This window comes from Felis catus, chromosome E1 (genome assembly GCF_018350175.1).
Source record: "Felis catus isolate Fca126 chromosome E1, F.catus_Fca126_mat1.0, whole genome shotgun sequence".
Classification (NCBI taxonomy): domain Eukaryota; kingdom Metazoa; phylum Chordata; class Mammalia; order Carnivora; family Felidae; genus Felis; species Felis catus.
Window position 1 is genome coordinate 9,235,660 of NC_058381.1, and position 27,833 is coordinate 9,263,492.

General features: G+C 42.2%; 1 protein-coding gene across 8 annotated transcripts; it reads left to right on the forward strand.

Moving 5' to 3' along the window:
- On the forward strand, positions 1-26,975 carry ZNF286A (zinc finger protein 286A). 8 transcript variants are annotated; one of them, XR_006589455.1, is made up of 8 exons: positions 1-126; positions 524-744; positions 1,673-1,761; positions 5,535-5,649; positions 6,942-7,034; positions 15,370-16,624; positions 26,219-26,394; positions 26,870-26,975. XR_006589455.1 is itself a non-coding variant. In XM_045044424.1 (7 exons), exons 2-6 carry the CDS (start codon positions 717-719, stop codon positions 16,599-16,601), a joined length of 1,557 nt encoding a protein of 518 aa, XP_044900359.1. In that variant the 5' UTR covers positions 1-126; positions 524-716; the 3' UTR covers positions 16,602-16,624; positions 26,219-26,975. The 8 variants fall into 8 exon arrangements, 7 of the variants coding, with proteins under 7 accessions (XP_044900359.1, XP_044900361.1, XP_044900357.1 ...); XM_045044424.1 differs by having other exon boundaries at positions 26,219-26,975; XM_045044422.1 differs by lacking the exons at positions 26,219-26,394; positions 26,870-26,975 and having other exon boundaries at positions 2-126; positions 15,370-16,700.
- Positions 26,976-27,833: the final 858 nt, after the last annotated feature.

Genomic DNA, 27,833 nt, shown 5'->3' on the forward strand with positions numbered 1-27,833 from the left:
GGCTTCTGGGATTCGTAGTTCCGGGGCTGGCTGAGGCCTGCCAGCCTTGCCCCGCTCCTTCTTACGCATGCGCGACTCCGAGCTGGCCCAAGAAGTTCGTAGCCTTTGTCAGGCCCGGGATGGGAGGTGAGTTGGCCGCTCGCCTGCCGCTCTTCTCCGCCCAGCCTAGATGGTGGCCCCTGGGGCATCCTTCCGTGCCGAGTCGGGGCTGGAGTGCGCGTTTGTGGAAGGGGCCTCGAGGGAGGATCATGAGCTCCATCCCTTCGCGCTCCGGCCCGAATCCCTCCCGCGGTGCCGCCTCCCCGGGACGCGGGTGCGAGCGCGGTGCGGGCGGGGGCGCGACGGGCGGGGCGCGGGGCAGGCGCGGGGCTTCGGGGAGAGGCCGGAGCGCGGCGGGGTTTGTTTGCGCGCCTGATACCTTGGCTGGACCCGTGCAGCCGCTCGGTGCCCCCAGGGACAGCTGCGAGCTGCAGGGACAGGCACCTGGCACCCAGCCTCAGGGATGCTCTCCCCGGGTTTCCAGGTTCCAGCCTCGCGGCACCGAGCCAGGCTCGAGAGTGAGGAAGAAACCCGACCCGACCAGATCGAAACCTTTCAGCGGAGCCCCCCGAGGGAAGGCAGGAGGGAGGACGACGAGGCCACGGAGGCTTCTCACTGTTCGGCCCGGAGAAGTCTGAACTGGCGGGGGAGATCGGAACCGGGAGCAGGTGGTGATCATGGAGACCGATGTGCACGAGAAGAGAGGTGAGAGTTGCAGAAGTATTGAACTTGTGTTGTGGAACGGTCAAATTCCTTCCTCCTGAAGGGAAATCAATTGGCCTCACAGGAGGTGGCTCTTGGTTGAGAGTGCTGTCCGTCTCCTTTGTCTGGGGGACGGATGGCCTCTTCGAGTGAGCAGGGAGGGCTTGGTGTGGGATCCATCCCCCTTTCCTCTCCAGCTGGGCGCACAATGGACCCTTCAAAGCCACCCCCAAAGTCCGAGCGGAATGTTAGCTTCTAAGGCGTGAACATAGCCTCGATTACTTTCTCTCCCACCTTCTTCCCAGATGATTATGCCATCCTAGCCTCAATCATCGGTCTGAGAACTTAGCTTTTTGCTTGGCAAAAGTATTTCCCATACCTTTGATGCCTTTTTGTCTGGACAACAGCCCTATGATTTCAAAAAGCAAGTGATTTTTGTGTTATACGGGAGAAAACAGGCCTAGAAGTCCGTGACTGACTTCCAGTGCTACTAGAACAGTCTTTGTTGAAGTTTGGCTTCCTACATCAGAATTACATGCCCGGGTGCTTGTTAGATTTCTAGATCGCACCGCAGACTCAACTAACGATAATTATTTGGAGATGGGATACAGCAGTCTCCGGTTTTCAGTAAGCTTGCAGGATGCTTTTTGAAAACCGGTTGAGTCTGTCTTTCTGATAGGGACGTTTGGCTCAGGGATCAAACGGACTTATTTTGCTTTCGAGATCAGAGAGTGCCATCTTCCAGAATGTGTTATAATTGTAGCAGTGCTTCTGGACATTGGCCGTGACGCTGGGATCCTGGGTTGTTTGGGGCTCCCTTCTGTTACGGTGCTGGTAGGGAGCTTCATTCGTATGGGGGGGGGGGGGAATTTGGCTGATCCAAGTCACAAGATGGATCCAGGCCCCATCATCACTGCTTTCTTGCCCTTAGCTCTGTCTTCCCAGGATGCTCCCCTTTCCCAAGAGCGGAGCACAGAAGAGGGGGAAGTGGCAGCTCTGCGACTCACAGCTAGATCCCAGGTGAGTGGGAGTCCCTCCCGATTATTGAAAACGCCGCCTGATTGCTCAGAGTGCACACGTACCCCCTTGTTTTTAGGGTGGGCTTTCGTTGTCCGCTAGAGCTCAAGTAGAGAGCTGGGTTCCAGTTCTAAGAGACTGCTTGGGTATCTAATGCACTCCGTAGAAAATGTCTTCTACTTACCCCCAGTACCCTCTCCATCTAGTATTTATTGTCATTCAACAGGCATAGGAGGAGCATTGTCCTTCTTGGACTGTTTATGCTCTTTCTGTGCTTGGTAACTTAGGGAACTTATTTATTTTTCTTTTTTAATTTTTTTTTTAAGGTTTTATTTATTTTTGAGACAGAGAGAGACAGAGCATGAACGGGGGAGGGGCAGAGAGAGAGGGAGACACAGAATCGGAAGCAGGCTCCAGGCTCTGAGCCATCAGCCCAGAGCCTGACACGGGGCTCGAACTCACGGACCGCCGGATCGTGACCTGAGCTGAAGTCGACACTTAACCGACTGAGCCACCCAGGCGCCCCGGGAACTTATTTTATTTTTAAACGTTTATTTATATCTGAGAGAGAGAGAGAGACAAAGTGTGAGTGGGGTAGGGGCAGAGAGAGAGAGAGGGAGACAGAGAATCCGAAACAGGCTCCAGGCTCCGAGCTGACAGCACAGAGCCCCACCGTGAGATCATGACCTGAGTCAAGGTCGGTTGCTCAACGGACTGAGCCACCCAGGCACCCCCTGAAGGCTTAATTTATTTTTTTTTATTTTTTTAACGTTTATTTATTTTTGAGACAGAGAGAGAGAGAGAGCATGAACGGGGGAGGGTCAGAGAGAGAGAGAGAGACACAGAATCTGAAACAGGCTCCAGGCTCTGAGCCGTCAGCACAGAGCCCGACGTGGGGCTCGAACTCACAGACCGCGAGATTACGACCTGAGCCGAAGTCGGACGCTTAACCGACTGAGCCACCCAGGCGCCCCTGAAGGCTTAATTTAAAGAATTAGAATCCAGCCCTCCAAATTGATGAATGTTGAAGTATTTTAGAGGTGAAGTGTTAACATCTGCAGCTTACTTCCCGATCCGCCCCCCTTCCCGAGGGAAGATACTAAGAATTGTTGAATTCGAGTGGTGGTTGGACTGTGTGGGCAAACAGTGTATTAGTCTCTTAACTATTTGTATTTTGAAAAGTTGGGGAGAAGACAGAGCTCCCCATGATGTGCGTGGCGTACCTCAATTAGCCTTTCTTTTTGCTACTATAATCCGAAGCGAAAAAGTAGACACTGGCACATTCGTACTGTTTGAAAAGTGACTTCTCAGGATCCTTTTTTTTTTTTCTTAAAGTTTTTTAGTTTTTTATTTAAGCAATCTCTACACCAAACATGGGTCTCGAACTCACTACCCCGAGATCAAGAGTCACACGCTCTTCGGGCTGAGCACCCCTTCTCACGATCCTTCTATATACTTGCTTGTCTCCCTTGGTTTTTCCACTGCCTTACATGAATCTCAAAGCATGTATTAGTCAAGTTTTAAGATGCAGCTCATGAAAACTCAAAACTGGCTTAAGCAAAAAGAGTTATTGACTAACATAAGTGAAACATCCAAGCGTGGTATGGAGTTCAAAGAGTATTATGAGAACTTACTCTATCCATTTCAGTGACCTTTTTTTCCCTCTCTCATTGGGTTTTGCTGTCAAGCAGACTTTTTTTTCCTAATGCTGATTCCTAACATATTTAGGCTTACATCTTCCCGTGTTGAAGACCAGAGGAAAAAAAAAGGCATTTTCTCTCCTACTCATTCCAACAAGTCCTGGAATTAACTCTTTAATGGGCACTAGGCACATTCTGGCACCATTATTGGCCAGATCTGATGGTAATTTTCCAATTGGTTAGACCTAGGGGATATACCTGCACATACCCTTATAAATATATGTCCCACCCATGAGTCAGGGATGGAATTAATACCACCTGAACTATACTAAAAGTAGCCAAGCATAGCAGCCAGAGGAAAATCGGGGTATAGGTACCAAGGGAAAGGTGAGCACTTTATATATTTCAACACTTTGATAATGGATTCAGGATTGTTATCGCTTCCGGGTGTATTAAACCTTTTATGGAATTTTTTTTTTTTAAATGTCTTTTGCAATGCATTAGATTTTGCTTGATGCCAACTTTGCAACTTTCTTACTAGAATTTTCCTGGGCTATTTTTTGTCTTTAACTTACTAGATTTCTTAAAACATTAAAGTTTTAATTCTTGCTCGCTGTAACCAGGTGAACAGCACAGACATTTATAAAGATAAAGGTAATATTACTTCCTCCCATTCAGTCCCCCACTTCTCCCTACTGAGGATAACAGTGTGATGTATATTTCACTTCCCTCGCATCCCAACTTTGGATTTTTTTTTTTTTTTGAGAGCCCTTTCTGTAAAGAGGATGCAGCATTTAAAAAAAACAAAAACAAAAAAACCCCACCTTTTTATGAGGTAAATTAACTAATTCATATTAATTACTTGTTTCAGATTTTTACCACGATTTTTAAAGAATATTTTTTTTTAACGTTTATTTATTTTTGGGACAGAGAGAGACAGAGCACGAACGGGGGAGGGGCAGAGAGAGAGGGAGACACAGAATTGGAAACAGGCTCCAGGCTCCGAGCCATCAGCCCAGAGCCTGACGCGGGGCTCGAACTCACGGACTGCGAGATCGTCACCTGGCTGAAGTCTGACGTTCAACCGACTGCGCCACCCAGGCGCCCCACCACATGATTTTTATAATTCTGTTTGCTATGCTTTGTTCTTTTGTATTGTTTCCTGCCTTTTGTGCAATAGTTGGCATTTTTCTGTGTTTTTTTTCTTTTAATCTGGAAATTAACTCCCGTTGAGTGTCATTTCAGCTAGAGATATGCAGATTATAGGACCAAGTTCATTTTTTACTCATAATATCTTGTCTGTTTAGTGGCTACTCAATGATTTTTTTATATTTCATTTTATTTTTCAAGGACGATTCTTGTTTTTTTTTTATTGTTATTTAAATCTCAGATCATTTCCACTTTGGAAACGTTATTTTGAAGTAATTTTAGACTTAAAGAAATGTTGTAAAAAGAGTTTTCATATACTCTGCATTCAGATTCTCTGAAAGTTAACATTTATCTCACTTATAATAATTTATTTCAGCTTTTGTATATTTTGTGTTATATAAACTTAATCCTATGATATTTACAACGTTTATAAGTTATATCTGTGCCTTCAATTTGTTGCTGGTAGTTTCCAATTTAATGCTTTTTGCCTTGAATTCCATGCCTACCTGGATTTGGTGCCTTTTGCCAATCTTTTCATTCCATAACTTCTTCCTTTGCAAGTTTTGCATTTCAATTCATCTTCTGATTGGCTAGGTTAATTCTTTGAGTTTTTATTGAGGACTCACCAGGAGAATTATGCAGACATGCATCATTTTTCCTCTGCTCTTTTTTTGTTTAGTTTGCCAAATTGCATTGTTGACTCACTGGTTCATGTTTCAGCTCTTCATTAACCGGAAGAACTGTGGTCTCAATGGAAAAACCACAGTCTGTCTTCTTTCAGTTCTCATATTGAATCCAGGACATAGGTGATACCCAGTGACTTTGGAGTATTCCGAATTTGAATACATGACAAGGCTTGTCATTTATCACAACCATTCCCCTCATGCATGTATTTTACACGTCTACTCTAGGGCCATCAGAAATTGGGGGGGGTGAAATTGAGTCTGTTGAGTGAAAGATGTGAACAAAAGTATGTTTGTGTCTTAGGCATCAGTGACATTCAAGGATGTGGCCATGGACTTTACCCCAGAGGAGTGGGGGAAGCTGGATCCTGCCCAAAGGGAGGTGATGCTGGAGAACTATAGGAACCTGGTGTCGCTTTGTAAGGATGGGTTCTCATTGTGACTCGAATCTGCTTTGGGGACGTCATTACTTTATTGAAAGTGAAATAGCTTAACAAAGCATTCACTTTTGCATTCAGAAATCATGAAGTATTGATCCCTTTGGGCCCAGAGAAAATCTATTTCTGCCCTTGGTTCTTGGTGAAATGTCTGTGCTTGTTTTATATCAAAATTCTTTGGATTCAAATGACAGAAACCTATTTCACACTAACTTAAAGGGCATAAGAATCTTGGTTCAGGAAATTATAAATATTGTCAGATATCTCCTTTATTTTGTTTTAATCACGTGGCTTGGCTTTGCCCTATATTAGCTTTATTCTCAGGCTCTCCCCATGCAGCAAAGGTGGCCATCGGCAGCTCTAAGGTGGCATAAGTCTCTCAGAGAGAGAAATTACTCTCTGGCCAGTGTGGATCTTACGCTCACTTCCGTGAAGGGTGTGTGGGTGTGGGAATGTGCGAATGGGTACTCCCACACGTATGTGTTCTTTCGGGGGTAGAAGGAACTATGTTATCTTCTCCCAGTGATATTTACACATGAACATTCAGAAGTTCTATTTGTATCAGTAATTTGTTGCCATCATTTTCTAATTTAGTACTTTTTGCCTTGAATTAATTTTATGCTTGTGTAATAAATTCCCTAAGAAAGTGGGTTCTGATAAATGAAGAAGGAAGAAAGGGGAATACTATTAAAAAGGAGACAAAAACTCTAGTCGCCACAGGGCACAACTTTTTGGTGCTGCCACTGAGGTCCCACTTTCTCTACCTCTTCCCTAAGCTAAGGACTCACCTGCGGTGTCTCTCTGGAACTTCCTCAATAGAAAAATAAAGAGAAATTGTCTTCTTCCTTTTTAAGTAAGCGCTACACCCAACGTGGGGCTTGAACTCATGACCCTCAGATCAAGAGTCATGTGCTCTCCCCACTGAGCCAGCCAGCCAGGTGCCCTGAGAAATTCTCTTCTTTTTGACCGGCAGATACATTTGCCTTTTCCAGTGCATGTAAACTCCTTACCAGACCCAGACTCTTGCTGCAGATATTTTGAGTTCCATTCAAGGTCCATCCTCCCTTATTTCTGATCTTCTTTTAATATCCTATCTTTGTAGATCAAGGGGTTGGGACTGTGCTCTAGAATAGACCTTTGTGCCCATCACAAATAGTTAAGTCCTGTTTCTTTTTGTTGTTGTCCTTTCCCTCCCCTCCCCTCCCCTCCCCTCCCCTCCCCTCCCCTCCCCTCCCCTCCCCTCTCGTTCTCTCTCTCTTTCTTTCTATGAGCAGGGCTTCCAGTTTCCAAATCTGAGAACTACAGTTTGGAGAGCGGAAAAGAACCACTGATGCTTGAGAGAAAAGCCCCCAAAAGCAGCTATTCAGGTGAGTCAGATGCATGGGAGTCTTCAGAAACAGTAACGCCACAGGACAGCAAAAAAGTGACACTTTTCCGTGCTTAAAAAATACTAGCAATACCTACGCGCTTTTATTTTTTTAATATCTTATTTTAAATTATACAGCTTTTTAAATAATATAAAAGTTGAGAAAATAAAATAACACGTGTTCACTGTCAAAACCAGACATATGCCAGTACTTTGCTTCTTTTGCCTTTGTTTCTTTATTTTGCAATGCAAAATAAAAATATCATAACTGTACAGTTCTTCGAATTTTCGCAAATGAACACGTTCATGTGACTACTGCCCAGATCGAGAAGCAACCTCACCAGCCCGGAAGCACCCTTGTCCCTTCATTCCTTCCAAGGGTGACCTTATCCCAATTTCTAACACCATAGAACTTGTTCTTAAACTTCATTTAGACAGAATCCTATTGTATATTCCAATGTCCGGCTTTCTTCACTGAACATGACCGTGAGATACATCCATGTTCTCGCATGTACTTATAGTTCATTGTCTTTGTTGTACCATCTTTCATTATGTCAATATACCAGTTTATCCGTTCTCTTGAGATGGGCATGTGGGTAGTTTCCAGGTTGGGGCTAAATGAAGAAGACTGCCCTGTATATTCTCTTACATGTCTTCCGGTGAACCCATGCAGGCATGCCTTGGAGATACTGTAGGTTTGGTTCCAGACCACCAGAGTAAAGCAAGTGTTGCAGTAGAGGAAGTGAAATGAATTTTTGGGTTTCCCGTTGCATGTAAAAGCTATGTTTATATTACGCTACAGGGTACAATAGCATTATGTCTAAAAACCAAACAACACACATACCTTAATTAAAAAATGTTGTCTAAAACTCCTGTCATATGAGCCTTCAGCAAACCGTAATCACTGATCGCAGATCGCCTTAACAAATACAACACTAATGAGAAAGTTTGAAATACTGCAAGAATTACCAAAATGTGACCCAGAGGCACCAAGTGGGCAAATGCTGCTGGAAAAATGGCGTTGATGTACTTGTTTGATGCAGGGTTGCTACAAACCTTCCATCTGTAAAAGGCAAAACACAAGGCAGTATCTGCGAAGCACAATTAAGTGGAATGAAACAAGGTATGTCGGTATATGCATTTCTGTTGGACAGACACACAGGGAGAATTGTCGGATCCTGGGGCAGGTATTTTGGTAGATGGCACCATATTAGGCTTCCAAAGTCATTGTCTTAATTATAGTTACCCTCCCACTAGCAGAGGATGTGAGTTGCCCCACATCCTCACCAGCACTTAATATTGTCTGTCTGCTTCATTTTAGCCATTCTTACAGGTGTGTGATATCTTTTTAAGAAGTAAAGAATGGGACAGATTTAAAGTCCTTTTATTTGCTCTGTCCCTAGAAGTAACTAGTTGGGGTGAATCATTCTAGTGTGTGTGTGTGTGTGTAGTTACTCACACATATACATATACACACGTCAAAGAACAATTGTAGGGGTGCCTGGGTGGCTCAGTCAGTTAAGCATCTCAGTCTTGACTTTGGTTTAGGTCACGATCCCAGGGTCATGGGATCCAGCCCCGTGTCAGGCTCTGTTGAGTGTTTCCTCTCTCCTACTCTGTCCCTCTCCCCCGCTCACACTCTCTCTCTCTCCCTAAGATAAAAAAAAAAAAAATAGTAATAATTATGTGTGCATAGTATTATGTTGTACTTTTTATTTTGTAATCTAATTCTCTTATAGCTTCACACTGTATTTTGATAGTACCTATGTTCATACATGTGAATTGTGTTCATTTTAACTGCTGTGGAGTAAGTCCATTGTGTAAGTGAACTGAACAGTTTAATTTCTCTGCTGTTACTAAGAGAGTTGCAATGATCATCCTTTTATTGAGTCTTTATATTCGTCTTGAGATTTGGTTTATCCATCCAGGATAAGATGGACTGAATCTTCAAGTATCACATGTTTGGCTTCGTTAGGAACTGCCAAGGTCCTACCTTCATCCGGGCCAACAGGTGATGCTATCAGATGTAGTAATTTGTGTCTGTCTGATGGGTATGAAATGAAATTTCATGTTTTTTAATTCATGGTTCTCTGGTTTTAGTAATTCATATATTTCATTAGCTACTCAGGTTTCCTCTTTTGTAAATTACCTACTTACATTCTTTGCCTTATTTTTTTTTTTTGAAATTGGGCCATTCACACCTTTTTCTTGATTTGTTGGAGTTCTTTACATATTTTAGATACTAATATATGACAGGTACCATTACGAATCAGTGAGAAAAAAAATATTGGTTCTTTTTCTCTGCGGCTTATTCTATTTTATGGTGTCTTACGCGTGCAGAATTTTAAAATTTTAATGTTAGTAGATTTCTTTTTTTTAGGTTTATTTATTTATTTTGAGGGAAGGGTGCAGAGAGTGAGGGAGAGAAAGGGAATCCCAAGCAGGCTCCACGCTGTCCGCACGGAGCCAGCCGTGGAGCTCGAACTCACAAACCACGAGATCGTAACCTAAGCCGAAATCAAGCCTCAGGCACTTAACCAACTGAGCCACCCAGGTGCCCTGTCTTTTTTTTTTTTTTTTTTTTTAATATACTTTATGCTTTTTCTGAATTGTCTTCTTATTCCAGCTCCAGGAAGATAATCTATACTTTATTCTAAAATGTTCAAGTTTTATCTTGCAGGTAGATACTCGGGGTTTGCATACTGTGTGAAATAGGAACTACTTTTCTCTTTTTCCATGTTTAAAACTGATAATTCAGCATCTTTTTATTGAAAAATCTATATTTTGTCGCAGATTTGTAACCCTAACTCTGGTAAACTCTGGTCCCATATATACTTGGGTCTGTTTCTAGGCTCTCTGGTCTTACTTATCTGTCCATGCTGCAATAATATGTTTTAATTATCACAATAATTATTTTAATTATACTTGATAGTATGTACATCTCCAAAAGGAAATCTTGTCTTAATATCCTTTTTTAAATCCTCTTATTCTTTGGAATACTGAGAGTTCTAAAATCTTCCCCTGTGATTATAGATTCATCTTTTCCCCATGTAGGCATATCACTTTTTGAGCCTTGCTTGTTTGTAACCCTTCTCCCTTTTTTTACAGGAGATCTTGCCATTTTCTAAATGAGCTACAAGAACTCTTCATACATGAGGCATTTAATCCTTGTCAGACGTTTTTTCTAGGTTTTGTTCTTCAGTTTTGGGTGCTTTTTAATGTACAAATTTAATGTATTACAATCTTCTAAATATTCCAGTTTTTTTTAAGTTTATTTATCTTTGAGATGGAATAAGCAGGGGAGGGGCAGAGTGGGGGCGGGGGGAGACACAGAATGCAAAGCAGGCTCCAGGCTCTGAGCTGTCAGCACAGAGCCTGATGAGGGGCTCGAACCCATGAGCCTTGAGACCACGACCCGAGCTGAAGTCAGATGTTTGACTGAGCCACCCAGGTGCTCCTGAATTTTCCAATTTTTGATTTGTGCTTGGAAAGATCTCTCTCTGGCGTGCTTGGGTGGCTCAGTCGGTTAAAATCAATCCAACTCTTGGGCAACCTGGGTGGCTCAGTTGGTTAAGCGTCCGACTTCGGTTCGGGTCATGATCTCGCAATTTGGGAGTTCGAGCCCTGAGTCAAGCTCTGTGCTGACAGCTCAGAGCCTAGACCCTTCTTCAGATTCTGTGTCTCCCTCTCTCTCTGCCCCTCCCCTGCTCTCTCTCTCTCTCTCTCTCAAAAGTAAATAAAACATTAAAAAAAAGATCAATCCAACTCTTGGGGCACCTAGGTGGCTCAGTTGGTTAAACATCTGACTTCAGCTCAGGTCATGATCTCAGGGTTTGTGAGTTCGAGCCCCACGTTGGGCTCTGTGCTGACAGGTCAGAGCCTGGAGCCTGTTTGGAATTCTGTGTCTACCTCTCTCCCTGCCCCTCCCCTGCTCACTTGTGCTCGCACTCTCTCTCTCTCAAAAGTAAATAAACATTAAAAAAAAAAGTCTATCAAACTCTTGGGGCACCTAGGTGGCTCAGTTGGTTAGGTGTTCAACTTTAGCTCAGGTCATGATCTTGTGGTTTACACGTATGAGCCCCATTTTGGGCTCCGTGCTGACAGCTCAGAGCCTGGAATTTGCTTCAGATTCTGTGTGTGTGTGTGTCTCTCTCTCTCTCTCTCTCTCTCTCTCTCTCTCTCTCTCTCTCTCTCTCTCTCTCTCTGTCCTTCCCATGCTTGTGCGCTCTCTGTCTCTCAAAAATAAATAAAAACATTTAAAAAGAATTTAAAGTCAATCCAACTCTTGATTTTGACTCCAGTCATGATCTTGCAGTTTGTGAGTTCAATCCCCGCTTGTTAGGGTCTGTGCTGACAGTCTGGAGCCTGCTTGGGATTCTCTCTCTCTGTCTTTCTCTCTGCCCCTCCCTCCCACTCTCTCTCTCTCTCTCTCAAAATAAATACATAAAACTTTTAAAAAATCTGTATAAATAGGGTGGGCCAAATACAGTGAGTCTGAGGGTCAGATTTGTCCCACTGGTCATCTGTTTGCAGCCTCTATTTTCTCCCACAACCAAATGATCATCACTATCTAGATGAATCCCAAATTTGTATTTCCAGCCTAGACCTCTCCTTGGGCCAACTGTTCTAAACGTTTGTGTAACTATTTGATGTCTTTATTTGCTTATGTTAAAGACGCCTCAATACAGCATGTTTGAAACTGGTTGCCTGATATATGCCCAAATTCTCCATCCACCCAGGAGAATCCTTTTCCAATCATTGTCTTAACGACACCCGCTGTCTTATCAAATTGCGCAAGCCAGAAATCTGTGAACGGTTTCTACCCTTCCCTCCCTCTCCTTTTCTTTTTTTTTTCTTAATTTTTTTTTCAACGTTTATTTATTTTTGGGACAGAGAGAGACAGAGCATGAACGGGGGAGGGGCAGAGAGAGAGGGAGACACAGAATCGGAAGCAGGCTCCAGGCTCTGAGCCATCAGCCCAGAGCCTGACGCGGGGCTCGAACTCACGGACCGCGAGATCGTGACCTGGCTGAAGTCGGACGCTTAACCGACTGCGCCACCCAGGCGCCCCAACTCCTTTTCCAATTTGTCACTGCATTGATCTAATTTTATTGTAAATATTTCTTCATTCTTAGTTAGCATCCCTCCGTCTCCCTTTTGTTTGCCTGGACTACCCAGATAATCTCAGTTCTACCTTTGCCCCCATAGATTTCCACCATTCTTTATATTACAGTGAGAGTGATGTTTTCAAAATACAAATCTGATGGTGTCATCTTTTTGCTTGAAACATTGAAGTGTCTTCCTGTTGCTCTTAGAAAACGATCAAAATCCTTGAGGTCGACAAAGTCTTGTAAAGTCTGGCTTTTCGTCATCATTCCAACCTTATCTCACATACTCTCCCTGTTTCTGTACTCGTAGCAGTTCTTAGGTACTCTGGCGTCAAAGGATCCAGTTTAAGATTATTGAGGACCCTCACGAGCTTTTGTTTATGTGGTTTATATTTACCAATACTTCCTGAATTAGAAATGAAACTGAAAGCAATTTAAACTATTAAGTTATTCATTTAAAAATAACAAAAATAAGGGACGCCTGGGTGGCTCAGTCAGTTAAGCGTTCGACTCTTGGTTTTGGCTTAGGTCATGATCTCACGGTTTTGTGAGTTCAAGCCCCGCATCAGGCCCTGCGCAGCAGGCAGGGCAGAGCCTGCTTGGGATTCTCTCTCTCTCGCTCTCGCTCTCGCTCTCTCTCTGCCCCTCCCCCACTCACACTGTCTCTGTCTCTCTCAAATAAACTTTAGGGAAAAAAAATAGGGGCACTTCGGTGGCTCAGTGGGTTAAGCGTCTGACTTCGGCTCAGGTCACGATCTCACGGTTTTTGGGTTTGAGCCCCACATCAGGCTCTGTGCTGATAGCTTGGAGCCTGGAGCCTGCTTAAGATTCTGTATCTCCTTCTCTGTCTGCAACCCCTCCCCCCCCCAACACACACTCTATCTCTATCAAAAGTAAATAAACATTAAAAAAATAGTAATAGAAAAAAATAACAATTACACAGGCACCTGGGGGGCTCAGTCAGTTGACTAGCTCTTGATTTTCCAGGGTCATGGGATGGAGCCCCATGTTGGGCTCCATGCCGAGCGTGGAGCCTGTTAAAGATTCTCTCCCTCTGCCCCTCTCCCCCACTCGTGCACTCTTTCTCTCTCTCTCTCTCTGTCTCTGCCTCTAAAATCAAAAAAAAGGGACGCCTGGATGGCTCTGTTGGTTAAGCATCCAACTCAGCTCAGTTCATGAGTTTGAGCCCCTCATCCGGCTCTGTGCTGACAGCTCGGAGCCTAGAGCCTGCTTCAGATTCTGTGTCTCCCTCTTTCTGTCCCTCCCCCACTCGCGCTCTGTCTCTCTCCAAAATAAATACTAAAAAAATTTTTATGTAAAAAAGCAATTATAAACCCATTACATGTTATTGCAAATGATATAATTTTTATGAAAACAACTATTTGCTGCAAAAAAAAAAAGTACTGAAAACACACTGTTTTACATTTTTGTAAGTCTGTATTCTCCTGCTTCTGAATGCAGTTTGTTGTGATATGTTGTTCTGGTTGATTTGTGTGAAAGAAATCCAGCCTCACTCCAATATATAGTTGGAAAAGAAAGGAGTATTTTGTAGGTGTTTTCAGATAAGTGTGGCTGTTCTGATCCACACTGAAACTGGACAAGCGGTTGTTTCTTAAAGATGAGATACAATGTGGTATCTGAAATCAGATCCATGAATTTTTCGTATTCTTGTTAAAATCTACTGATCTTTTCGAAAATAGTGGTTCATCGAGTTTTGCAGATCTTCTGAGTTGAGACATTACATCATACAATTATTTTTTAAATCATAACTTAAAAAAAATTTTTTTTAATGTTTCTTTTTGAGAGAGAAAGCGTAAGCAGGTGAGGAGGGGCAGAGAGAGAGGGAGACAGAATCTGAAGCAGGCTTCAGGCTCTGAGCTGTCAGCACAGAACCTGATGCCGGGCTCAAACCCACGAGCCGTGAGATCACGACCTGAGCCAAAGTCGGACACTTAACCACCTGATCCACCCAGGCACCCTTAACTTAATTTTCTTCTAAATGTTTAATCAGTTGTCATAGCGCCATTTGTTGGAAAACAAATTACCTTTTACTGACTGACTGAAATATCACCTTTGTATTGTTTTTAGCCGCACATCCTTGACTCTTTGGGAAGTTGCTCTCCTGTTTGATTGACCAACCTATTCCTTTGACGCACACTCTTTAAATTATTTTAGCTTTATGAAGTAGTTTTATATTGGATATAAAAATTCTAATATATTTAAAGAGATTTAGCTTCCATCCCTGCCCTCTTCTATTCTGATACTTTCCCCATAGACAACCATTTTTACTAGTATTTCATTAATCTGCCCTTGGTTTTTGAAGATATAACTAAATATGTATGTATATTTGTATCTCCCTACCTCCCCCCCTTTTTTCCTACACAAAAAGTAGCAAACTATACACCCTTACTTGCAGCCTGCTGGGTTTTTTTTTTAATTATTTACTCAATCCTGGAGAGAACTTCATACCTATATATGGAAAACCTTTCTGACTTTTTAAAAAGTTGCCTAGTACTCCATTTTATGTCTACATCATAGCGTACTTAATGAGTTCTCTACAGTAGAATATTAAGATTTTCCAGTTGTATGTCTACATCAGCATGTGTTTAATGAGTTCTCTGTTGTATAGGTAGGATATTAAGATTTACCAGTCTTTTGCTGTGTCAACTAGTGTTATAATGAGGAGTCTTGTGTAAGTATAATTTCATATATTTGCCATTATATCTTCGGGCGATCATAGATTTTTGATCAGAGGTGTATTATAAAAGCATTGTTAGGGAAGATTATACTGGAAATGGGACGCATATTTGGACACGAGTAGGACTGGATGTCTGGAAACCTAGACGTCATGACCGTCCTCTACACTAAAGTGATAACCGTGTATTTATTACAGAAGTCGATGTTCAGTAAGAATTTGTTTCTCCCCTCTGCTGATCTAGTGTGCTCAGTACCTGCTCATCCAGTGATGTATTGCTCCATCTGAATCTCTCCTTCTCCTGTATTTCTGGTCATCTTTATCCCCTTTTGACTCTCCTGGATAAGGTCTCCTCATTCTCTCCGCGTCTGTGCATTTGTTTCCTTTCATTTGCTTCTCTTTGCAAATCATCTCATGAAAGTCAAATCCACCTACTCCTCGAAAGCATGCGTTTCATCTTCATTAGCTGTTACAGAACTGCTTTTTGTTGAGCACTGAAAACGAAGGAAATTTGCATTTCCAATTTCTTTCAGACCTGGAGGCTAAACCCGAGGGCAAAGATTCAACTTCAGCGCAAGATATTTCCAAAGAAGAATCATGCCAAGCCGCAGTAATAGACAGACTGACAGGAAACGGTGTCTATGACTCCAGCTTGGAAACAACTCTTGAATGTGAAAATTGGTTAGAGAATCAGCAAGGAAATCAGGAGAGACCCTTGAGAGAAATGTTCACCCATGTGAATTCACTCCCCGAAGAAGGAGCTCATGAGCATGACGTATATTGGAAAAACTTTGGTCAGAAGTCTGTTCTTCTCACTCAAGACAGAGTTCCCAAAGGATCCTATGCCTTCCACACACTTGGAAAAAGGTTGAAACCGAAATCAAACTTAATGAAAAAGCAAAGAACCTGTAAAGAGAAAAAACCTCATAAATGTAACGATTGCGGGGAGCTCTTCACTTACCATTCAGTGCTTATTCGACACCAGAGAGTCCATACTGGAGAGAAACCCTATAGCTGTAATGAATGTGGGAAATCTTTTAGCCACAGAGCTAATTTAACTAAACATCAGAGAACTCATACCAGAATTCTCTTTGAATGCAGTGAATGCAAGAAGGCCTTCACAGAAAGCTCATCCCTCGCGATACATCAGAGAATTCACATTGGGGAGAGACCGTATGAATGCAATGAATGCGGAAAAGGTTTTAATCGAAGTACACATCTGGTACAGCATCAGTTGATTCATACTGGAGTGAAGCCGTATGAATGTAATGAATGTGATAAAGCTTTCATTCATTCCTCAGCTCTTATTAAACATCAAAGAACTCATACTGGAGAGAAACCCTACAAATGTCAGGAATGTGGGAAAGCCTTTAGCCACTGCTCATCCCTTACTAAACATCAGAGAGTTCATACTGGAGAAAAGCCATATGAATGTAGCGAATGTGGAAAAACCTTTAGTCAGAGCACACATCTTGTTCAGCATCAGAGAATCCATACTGGAGAGAAACCCTATGAGTGTAACGAATGTGGGAAAACCTTCAGCCGGAGCTCAAATTTTGCTAAACATCAAAGAATTCATATTGGAAAGAAACCGTACAAATGTAATGAATGTGGGAAAGCCTTCATTCATTCATCAGCTCTTATTCAACACCAGAGAACTCATACTGGAGAGAAGCCTTACAGATGTGACGAATGTGGGAAAAGCTTTAAGTGCAGTTCATCCCTCATCAGACATCAAAGAATTCATACTGAAGAGCAACTCTGAAAAATTACTGAATGTAAAGAAATGTAAGTTGGTTTTATCACTGTGTTAAATACCTGAGCATTTAGGTGGAATACCCATAAAATGCTGCTGGAGGACCAATCGTGTATGCATCTGATTTTACTTGCATAATACATAGTTTTGAGCCATAAACAGAATGTTCCTTCTATCTACTGATTGAATCAGTATGAAAGCTTCTAGCTAGGGATCTCAAATTTTGATCCCCTTCCCCCTTACCCCCACCAAATACCCTTTCGTGGAAATTCAAGAAACCCTTGGGAGTGGATAGCAATATCATTGTGGTGAGATCTGGGTCCTCCCTCTCTTTGTCACATCAAAGCCCTGTTTATAGCTTCTCATTCTGTATGGAAATTCTTGTTTGTTAACTTCGGCAGAGGACCCATATCTTTATCATCAGGAAGGCACAGAGTTGTTCCTCTTTGGATCCAAAGTAGATCTCCAGGTAATACAGGTAGTGTCATTTCTCCAGAGAGGGTCATTTCTTTTATATTAGCTATAAAACTTAAAGGTTAAAAGTTGAAATATGCTTTGGATCCTCTCCTTGCCCCAAAGGCTACTGTCTCATTTGATGCACATAAATAGAATGTATTTACAGCAGGTTCTAAGTCACATTCATTTAAGATTATGCTGGTCATCAGTTTAGATAATTGTTACCCTCTACTGTGTAGATCTTTTTCTACTTCCTTGGAATTACCCTGAAGTTGAGAATGGGTCAACCTCTTAACTGTAGTTTTCAGTCAAATGCCTCTTTTCCCATCTTTGGCATTGAAGGAATCCTGGTTTGTTTGTTTGTTTTTATACTCACGTGAAGATTTCATTTCTTTACATTATTCTGCTTTCTGTAAACTATGTCACATTGAGAAAAGGCCCCTGGGGTGTTGAGGGTCTGAAAAGTTGAGGAGTTCGATGTGTTATTATATTTAGGGTCCCAGTCAAGAGGAATAATTGAAGCAACTGTGAGACACAAGGACACACCTTCCTGTCAGATATGGAAATTAGTTCACAAGGCAGTGACTCATTGGAGGATAAGCAGCCTCCCTCCATGAAGAAGAGGTTGCCATTTCTCTGGCTCTTAAGAGTCTGTCCACACTTTCGGTTGTTATTACTGTTCTCCCTAGATGTGTGTTGGTCTTTGCTACATCCCAGAGCCCTAAAGAAGGTAGAGGGGTGCCTGAGTGGCTCAGTCGGTTAAGCGTCCGACTTCGGCTCAGGTCACGATCTCACGGTTCGTGAGTTCGAGCCCCGCGTCGGGCTCTGGGCTGACAGCTCAGAGCCTGGAGCCCGCTTCGGATTCTGTGTCTCCCTCTGTCTGCCCCTCTGCTGCTTGCACTCTGTCTCTCGTGTTGTCTCAAAAATAAACATACATTAAAAAAAAATTTTTTTTTTAAAGAAGGTAGAAAAGACCTGAAACCACAATGATAGCATAAGTTACTTGGGTGACCAAAAACCAGCAGTGGGATTGGAAAAGCAAAAGTTGAAATAAATATTTAGCCAAACGCTATGCAAATGTCAGTTTTTATTGTTACTCTATTGTATGACAAGAAAATTAAAGAAAAGGTAGAAGGAAAGTAGTGACAGATTTCTTTTCTCTTCTAACTTCTATCCTTTATGAACATTTCAGCAACCAGTCCGTGCTCTTGCCTTCTCCACCCTGTCCTTGTTACTGTAATTCCTTCTCTGTAAACCTTTGTTGTATTATTGAAAAGAAGTAGAGGAATAGAGTTTAAAGAAGTGATAGTGGAGAGCAAACGAGATGGTTAAGGATGAAGGAGTTAAATCCAGCAGCAATGAAAATCAAAACAATAGGATATGGGGCCGAAAGGGCTGGAAAGAGGTTTTGGAAAGAACTAAAGATACGTTGAAAGGGTGGAGGCTGGTGGGAAGGCTCAAGGTCTGAGAGGTCAGAATAGGGGGCTGGCACAGGAACAAGGGAAAGGCGCTTAATCCTTTCACCACCTCAGTGGTCCATACTCATGGTCTAAAGTAGGAACTGACAGACTGTGGCCTGGACCCATGGACCAAGTCCAGCCTTCTGCCTGTTTCTCCAAACACAAGGCTTAGTTGGATCTTGACCACACTCATTTGTTTATGTTTGTTGGTGCTGCAACGGCAGAGTCAAGGAGTTGCCGTAGAGATTGTATGTCCCCCACAAGCCTAAACTGCCTAATATTTCTCAGCGTGCCCAACACTTGAGTGAAAATAAGGTCATAATTTGGGGGCCCAAATTTGACTAACAAAATAAGACCCACGTGGGATTTTCAAAGTTGGGATTGAATTCTGCCACCTTCACTTAGCATTTATGTGACCTTACTGAGTTTCAGTGTCTTTATCTGTAAAATGGGAATAAGTCATCGTTCTCTCATAAGATTGTCAGGATTAGATAAGAATGCATGTAAAAGACCTGGCACACGATAAATTATGTGGAAAACCTCTATATGTATATGTATGTTTGTAAATATATATATACACACACGTATGTATATATATGTGCGTATATATATACGCATATGTATATATATACGTGTATATATATATTTACTTTTTTTTTTTTTTAATGAAATGTCAGTCCATTTGGGCTGCTAACCAAATAACTCGCCGTAGACCGAGTGGCTTATAAACAACATTCTCACAGTCCTGGAGACTGGGAAGTCCAAGAGAAAGGCCTCAGCACATTCAATGTCCAGCGAGGGCCTCCTTCCTGGTTCTGGGACCACCATCTTTTTGCTGTGTTTTCTGGTAAAAGGGCAAGAGGGCTCTCTGGGGCCTCTTTTCTAAGGGCACTAACCCTATTCAGAAGAATTCTGCCCTCATGACCTTCCAAAGACCCCACCTCCTAATACTATCACTCTGGGGATTAGGTTTCAAGATAAATTTGGGGAGATAAAAACTCAGTCTATGTAATAAGTGGCTAAGCATCAGTCAAGCAGATATTACTTAAGAATGAATGTATCTGACACCTCTTGTTTACCGGTCAAGAACTGTGACCATCCTACTGTCTAGCTCATCATAGAGAAGGGGCTTCTCTATTCTTCCTTCCGTCTGGTGCTGCTCCCTACAGAGCCTCCTTGAGACCTTGGGGAATCTGCTTTTTTCCCTTCTGCATACCACTCTACTGGGAACTGACAGTTCCAAAGACTCAAATTTGTAATCTATTTACAGTTTCAACAGCATTGAGAGACGTGCTCTAAGTTCGTTTTGCTGAGAACTCTGATCCTTTACATTTCAGTATTTGTTCTGTTTATGCTCGATGTTCGACCTGTGTTGTTTGTACTCCAGTGTGATTGTTGGAAGTTTTAATGTTCCATTTTTCAAGTGTTTTTGGTTACGTATAAAACCAAATTGACTGCTCTTACCAGTCCACTGTCAATAAAGATGTTGTTTATATATATATATTGTCAGAAACTTTTGTAAATTGCTTCGAAGTTTTCCTAATTTAAGCATATTTTAAGAGGCAAAGAAAGACCTACCGTAAAATCCTTCAGGAAACCGATCACGCTTCTAATTGTTCACCTGGGCTCCACCACTTGTCAGACAGGGGATGGGGGAATTCCCTCCACGGCCCATGGATCTGCAAGAAGGTTAAAGAGTAGAGAAAGGTGGTTTCTACCAACTGGTGTTGAGTCCTCAAGCCAAGTGCAGGCTCCACTCCCTTAGCAGGGGGTAATGGAGAAAAAAGGTACCACTCATTTAGCAAAAGTACCTATAGAAAGTACAGTTACAACTAGACAAGATCAGATAGACCGATTTAGCATAAATCTTAAACTACGTCTGGCTTTTGGGAGGAGAGTGTAACCACCCAAAGAATAAAAACAATAGTACTGTATAAGAACACCAAACAGTACTCATATTCGTTGGCAATTAACCAGTTCAATTGTCTATTGAAAGTTTCTAATAACTTTGTTTTCCTAGGTGAGTTTTTATTTTTTAATATTGCAACAGGACTCAACAGGAAGCTCTTTGTCCCTGCTTTGTCCTTTCCTTTACCTGATTCTTTTTAGGCCCCAACAGGGCAGTCTTGGAATCCAGAACCACATGAGCTATCTCTCACCATAGGCTTTATTGGCAAGGGGAAAGCGTGTGCCCCTCTGGTAATACATATAAAATGACATCTGTGGATTACTTTCTAGTTCCAATTAATGCCCTCAAAAAATCAGATGTTTTCATTGAATTGTTCTTTACATTTTTCACAGTGGTAGCCTCTGTTAGTCCATAAAGCAGATAGTCTGCCCTTAGATTGAGTAGACTGTACATAAAATGTGCATACTTTACTCTCCCCCACTCCTGCCAATTCACCCATAAACGTTACTACCATGTCAGAAAAGTTCACGTGTCTGGGGAATTGAAGGGTTGAAACCAGAGACTCAGGCATTGCTTGGTCAAAGACTTCCATCTCTGCTCTGTTTTTTGTTTTTTTTTTGTTTTTGTTTTTTTTTTGTTTTTTTTTTTCTGTGTGGGCTATATTCTATCTTCTCCAGTGATGACAAATACATCTACTGGAAATCCCAAGTTAGTATGGTTCGAAACATTTGCAATCCCAAGAGGAATACTTCTTTCTAAATAGCTCTGGCAAAATCCACAAGGCTACTTCTCGGCTTTGCTTGAGATCATGCTGATTGATCACCGAGCCATTTGCTGCTTTGAATTGCGATCTTGTCATTGAGCAGGCCGAGTCCCTGTAAAACCGCGGAGCAGGGGAGGGTGAGGCCCATCCCACTCAACTTGCACTGCAGTGGGAAAGGGCTGCTTCCCTAAGAGAAATCCAAGGATGGTAAAACAAACAGGTCCACTGCAATTGGTAGCAACCTTCAGTATGAACAAGTCTCCATCTGTGTCCCCAAAAGAGCTGTTCTTCAAAGATCAGTGATACACTGATAAAAAAAGGCCAAAACCTAAAAATATTTACAACATTGACTTCATAGGATTTCTGTGAGTGTTGAATATGTGAAAATGCTTTGTAAGCTATAAACGTGTTGCAGAGTTACATTGTTATGAAAATGGTCTATTCTTTGATGTCAGGCTCTGGTATATATACAGTAAGCATGGACTTCTCACCAGAGTGCCAATTCTGGTTTTTTGTTTTGTTTTGTTTTGTTTAATGTTTGTTTATTTTTGAGAGACAGAGACAGAGCATGAGTGGAGGAGGAGCAGAGAGAGAGAGGGAGACACAGAATCCGAAGCAGGCTCCAGGCTCTGAGCTGTCAGCACCCAGCCCGATGTGGGGCTCGAACCCACAAACTGTGAGATTGTGACCTGAACCGAAGTCAGATGCCCAACCAACCGAGGCACCCAAGTGCCCTGCCAATTCTGTTTAAAAAAAAAAAAAAAAGTTTATTATTTTGAGATAGAATCCCAAGCAGGCTCCATGGTGTCAGTACAGAGACCTACTTGGGGCTTGATCCCATGAACTATGAGATCATGACCTTAGCTGAAATCAAGAGTCAGATGCTTAACCGACTGAGCCGCCCAGGTGCCCCCAGAGTGCCAGTTCTTTTCTTTTCTTTTTTTTTTTTTTAATGTTTATTTATTTTTGAGAGAGAGCACAAGCAGGGGAGGGACAGACAGAGGAAGACAGAGAATCCAAAGCAGGCTCCAGGCTCCGAGCTGTCTGCATGGACCTGAGCCACCCAGGCACCCCCAGAGTGCCAGTTTTTAATGCTAACTTGTCCTATCTGTCTTTCGTGGGTTGGCAAAGAGTCTTTGCTCATCAATAGTTATGTTCCCGAGGTTATATGTTACTTTTACCATAGCAAAAATGTGGTTATTTTACGTGGAGTTGAACTCAATTCCCAATTTTATGACCCATGCAACTCATGTTATAGTGACTTAAACCTACTGAACTGCCCAGGACTCTAATCAGTGAAAACCCATTTCAAGCAAGCATAAACAAAAGGGCTACCATGATTAATGTGTTTAAGGGCTAGACATAACTTAAGATATGACTGCATCCAGGGGTTCAAAGATGTCATCAGATCGTGCTCCAGATTCGTTTTATTCTCAGGCAGACAGAATGGCAGAGATGGCCATTGGCAGCTTTTGGCTTGAGTTACCCTGGCAGCTGTTGATGCCAAAGAAAATATTTTATTGTCTATGGGGCCATTCAAAGTTTCAAGGTAGATTATGGTTGAATGGCTTGGATCACGAACCCATTGAACCAATCACTATGACCAAAAGAATTGGGTATTCTGACATGGGGCGAGGTAGGGTGGAATTTAGCCTTATCCAAAATGGTAGCATGGGTTTCCCACAAGGTCTCTGTTACCAGAAGGGGAGAAGGGAATGTGTGCTGAGCAGAAAATAAAATCCACTATCTCAGGATCTAGGCCCACCCAATCCAGGGACATGGGCTTAACTTACTAAGTACAGGATGAGGGCATTATGCCTACTATAGACCTGGAAGGAGGTAGAGCGAGAAAACAAGTAGTGTGAACATGGATTTGTCCTCTTCGGGATCTGTAGTTTCCCTCAAATTTATGGCATCTCAGAAGGGTGGGTGGAAGAACTTGGCTTTTTACCTCCAGGGATCTTATTTCAAAGGACCTCATGTACACATGGACATAAATATTGAAACAAAAATCTTTCATGCCCCCACAGAAAAGGACAGACTTAAGTGGATTTTAGCCTCTTAGTTTGTAAGTCCTTAATTACATCTCCTTTTATATTTAGAGCCATGTATACGTAACAACTCAGCTTAAGTCCCATTCTATCGTATGTGACAGGCACAACCGAGGGAGAGGGAAATCTAAGGTTTACCTGGTGGGGGTGAGACTGACTACATCTACTTCCAGATACTCTCAAGCAGTAGGAATGCTAAGAAGAGAGAGAAAGGATGTGGAATGTGATATTGTCCCCCTGCATTGAGATCAGAGAAAGCTCTCCCAGATTCCCCCCCTCCCCATCGTATAACTGGATTGTGAGGTTAGCGAACCACAGCAGTATCATTGTTTTCGCCTACTCACTAGAACACCCATTCTCGATGCTTGCTTGTGTGACCTATTCAGTGTGGGCTGACAGGAAGGTTCTCCTCATTATAATCATTCAGAAAGCCAAGCTGATGAAGCAGCCATCATCTCAAACACTGCTTTTGCCATGCTAGAAGGAGAGGAAGGATCTAAAGGGTCTTGCACTGACACATTTCATTTCCACTCACGTTTTATTTCCCTGTACAGGTCATGTACCCCAATCCAACCTCAAGTGAGGACCAGGAAAAACTATCTCTTTTGCAACACTTTCCTGGAAAGGAAGCCCACTCTCCTACTCTCCACTCGTTGTAGGATTAGTAGAAGGTGGCATGGCATCCTTGTGTGTTTTAAGCCTTCCTCATCACCCCTCATATGTAAACACCTTCTCTGAGCCTCTGGCTATGTAGCATTTCTTACCTTTTGCTGCCATCTCTGACTCCCTGCTCACTTCCCCATGTTCATTGAGCCTTTGGTCTCCTGTCTTTTACCATTGCTCCCAATATCTACACCCAGGATTGTTCAGCAAGGACTTTGGAGCAACTGTTCTAGGTGCCAGGCACTATATGCTAGGCTTAGTATGTGCTAGGTGCCAGGGATAAAATGAGGAGTCAGACACAGACTCTGCTTTTAGCTAAGAGACTTGGCCAAGTCAACAAGCGATCAGAATGTGGTGTGATAAGAGCTGTCATACAGACGTGTGTAAGAGACCCAGCCTTTCTTGGTCAGAGAAGTTGGCATCCAAAAAGCCAGGAAGATGTCACCGTAGCTGAATCTCAAGGAAAGGGAATCACATGCTGAAGAAGTTAAGTGGGAAGGCATGACATTGCAGGCAGAGGGAGCCATGTGTGAGGTGGAGAATGGCGTATTTTAGGAACTATGTGTGGTTTAGCACGTCGTGCCTAGAGCTTAGAGACGAAGAGTAGCACTGGTGGTAACTGAGGACGTAATGATTATCAACAGGCAGATCTTGAAGGGTCTTGTAAGTTCATCTGGAGTTGATTCTGGAGTATGGATATGGAAGGGAGGGAAGAGGCTTTCAGTTGCTATGTTTAGCAAGTGAGAGTTCATATGTGAGAGATTCCCATGACTGTGGTGTGGCGAATGCACTGGAGAGGGGTGAAATTGACGGCCAGGAGCAAGTTCAGAGGTTGTGCAGCGGTAATGTGGGAAAGAGACAGTGACTCTAGATTAACCTTTCTCCCTGTCCCACCCTTCTGAGTAGGGTTATTCATGTTCTTCCATTGCTCGTCTAGGTTTCAAAGCTATGATTAAGGGCTCTTAAAGGTACAGAAACACACACACTCCTTTAGACATTATTCGTATTTTTATTATCCCACTCTTGGAACAAAACCAGTGTACGCTATCCAGTACAGAAACAGAAGCATTACATTTTGCTCTTTTCTTCCACCTGGGAGACAGGATATGTTAAACTTTCGTTTTTAAGTTAAAAGTATGACTGTTCTATAGTAAGCCTGTGACGAAGATTTATTGGACTCATTAATGAGGGAACTACCTGGCTAATAATGCTGGTTCAAAGATGGATACCAGAGACGGTGTATAAACGGTCAGGGAAGGAAAGCATGTTGGGATAAGCTTGCTAAATGAGATACAAAACTGGCCAGTGTCGTACAGGGCAATAAAACCACAAACTCTGAGGTCATCTTTTCTACCAAGTAGAAATCCTTTGCAACTTATCAAGGGTTTTGCTTTTGTTTTTAACAGGGCAGCAAATGGCTTCACAGAGTTAGGCCCTAATCAATAGTAAATAGTAAGTCAAACAAAGTTATACTACCCCAAGGAGTCAGATAGCCTTTTCTTTTTTTTAATGTTTATATATTTTTGAGAGAGAGAGAGCATGAGCAGGTGAGGGACAGAGAGAAAGGGGGACAGAGGATCTGAAGCGGGCTCTGCACTGACAGCAGTGAGCCCAATGTGCGGCTTGGTCTCACCAGCCTCAAGATCATGACCTGAGCCAAAGTCAGACATTCAACCGACTGAGCCATCCAGGCGCCCCCTGAAGAGCCAAATCACCTTTCAATGGGCTTTTCAGATAAAGTTGCATTTTGATGTTCACATGTAACCAGACTTTTGCCTTGTTTCCAAGTTTTGGATAAAATTTTCTTAACAGTCTGCCCTGTGTTCATAGATGTTCTCTACAGATTTTTTTTTTTATTAAAAAAAAAAAAAACAGATTCATTGTGGTTTTGTTACTTGGCTTCATTTACATGGTACAGCTATAGAGCATTTTGTTATGATGCCAGCAAGTCTCAGGCCATCTGGTTCTGAGCAACTACTAAGGCCAGAAAACACATTTCTCACTGGAGACTTTATAAGGAATTTGGGGTTCCATCCTCAATGGTCCCCATCATTCTAGAGATTTTTCTAATGTTTTTAAATGTTTGTTTATTTTTGAGAGAGAAAGAGAGACAGAGTGAGTAAGAGAGAGGCAGAGAGAGAGGGAGACAGAATCGGAAGCAGGGTCCAGGCTCTGAGCTGTCAGCACAGAGCCCAACGCGGGGCTCGAACCCACAAACCGTGAGATCATGACCTGAGGCGAAGTCGGACGCTTAACCGACTGAGCCACCCAGGTGCCCCTGGAGATTTTTTTTAAGATTGCTTTTATTTGTTCTTCTGTTCCAGGGCTAGAAAACTAAACCCAATGCATTCATCTCTATCAAGTTCCACCTGTAATACCTATAAATATGGATGAATTCCTCTCCTTTTGCGGTTCCCCAGATCTGTTACAGCTCCTGTTCTACCGGAGAGTGACCTTCTTTTCGACTTGTAGGGCTGGGATCTTGAAAGCCATAGCATAGGTACCATAGACATTTCCTAGACGGCTTCTCTAGGTATTGATTCTATATATGAAATAAAACATTCTTCCTTAATGGTGGACTGCTCATGGCTGAGCAGGATAGATTCTTAAATATAACTCCAAAGCTGTGTTTGCATAATTGATTTGTTCAGTTTTATCTTGGTAAAAAGGAGGACGAATGCTTTTTGTAGTTACTCTATACAAATAACTGCATTGTTATGAAAAGAAAATAGAGTCCATAAAAGTATATGCTCCTTAATTCTGAGTGATAATGAGAACAAAATCCCATTTAAGCTTTAAATTTTCACACTTTAAGGGATATTTTATTTCCATTTGCAAAGGCACAGTCTACTAAATTGAGCGTTAGAAACAGATCAAGAAGAGAAAGGGCTTCCTCATATGTCTATCAGATAGAATATTTTTTAAATTACCAAAATGCTCTAAACAGATAATCACAAGTATATTTCATCTAACAGGTCGTTCATTCCTCCTCAATTAACTCTTTGTCCTCCACTGAATCGTCGGTTAACAGTCTGATCTCATGAAGTAACCTGCTTCCAGACAAAAAAAACAAAAACAAAACCAAAAAAACAGAATCCCGGAAATCTGACAGTTCTCTAAGCAACGTCAGCTTTGGCTTGGAAGTGTGCACCCATGAGTCTGTTCTTTGAAGCAGCGATAGCTGATATCCGGTGAGGTTATTTCCACCGAATGTTTACATCTTCCTTCTTTTTTTAAAGACTCCGTTTCTGGCTTGTAGCTTATAGAAGAACCGTCAGACAAGGAAGAAAGGAAAACATAAACCACTTATTCGGAATCAGACTGGCTAGCCCTGCTTAATTTATTACAGTAACCAACAATATCTCAATAGAGGAGAATAAAATCCTTTCTTGGTGTATAATACACGAGTCTTTCAAGAAGGAGTTGATCAGTGTTTCCCCAGAGGTTAAGAACATATTAAGGGCCATGAGGACCATCTCCAGGGATTTCAACCATAAATAAAGTGTACAACCTCTGAAACATACTTATCTTAATAACATATTTGTATCAAGTTAGTCTCAAGAAGGCTTATATTCTCTTTTATTTGGTATCTCTTCCCATAAGCTGAGCAGCTGTCAACAATAATTCTTAGCTAATTAATAACTATGAAACATACCAAACAAACCTAAATATTTCTTGCATTGCTCCTTTTGTGGGTGCCATATCACAGGCTCCTAGGTAAGGGACTATTTGGGGCCTGTTTATTTTTTTTAAATCAAGAGTATGACAAAGTTAGCACAAAGCACAAAACATAATTCTGGTGAGAGACTGAATCTGTAGTACGTGGACAGATTATGCAGAAAGTTAAGAATGATTTTTCACCTCCTCTTGTTAAGAGCAGACTATCACTGACACAAGGATATAACCAAACTCTGATGTTATATAAACATAATATTTAGA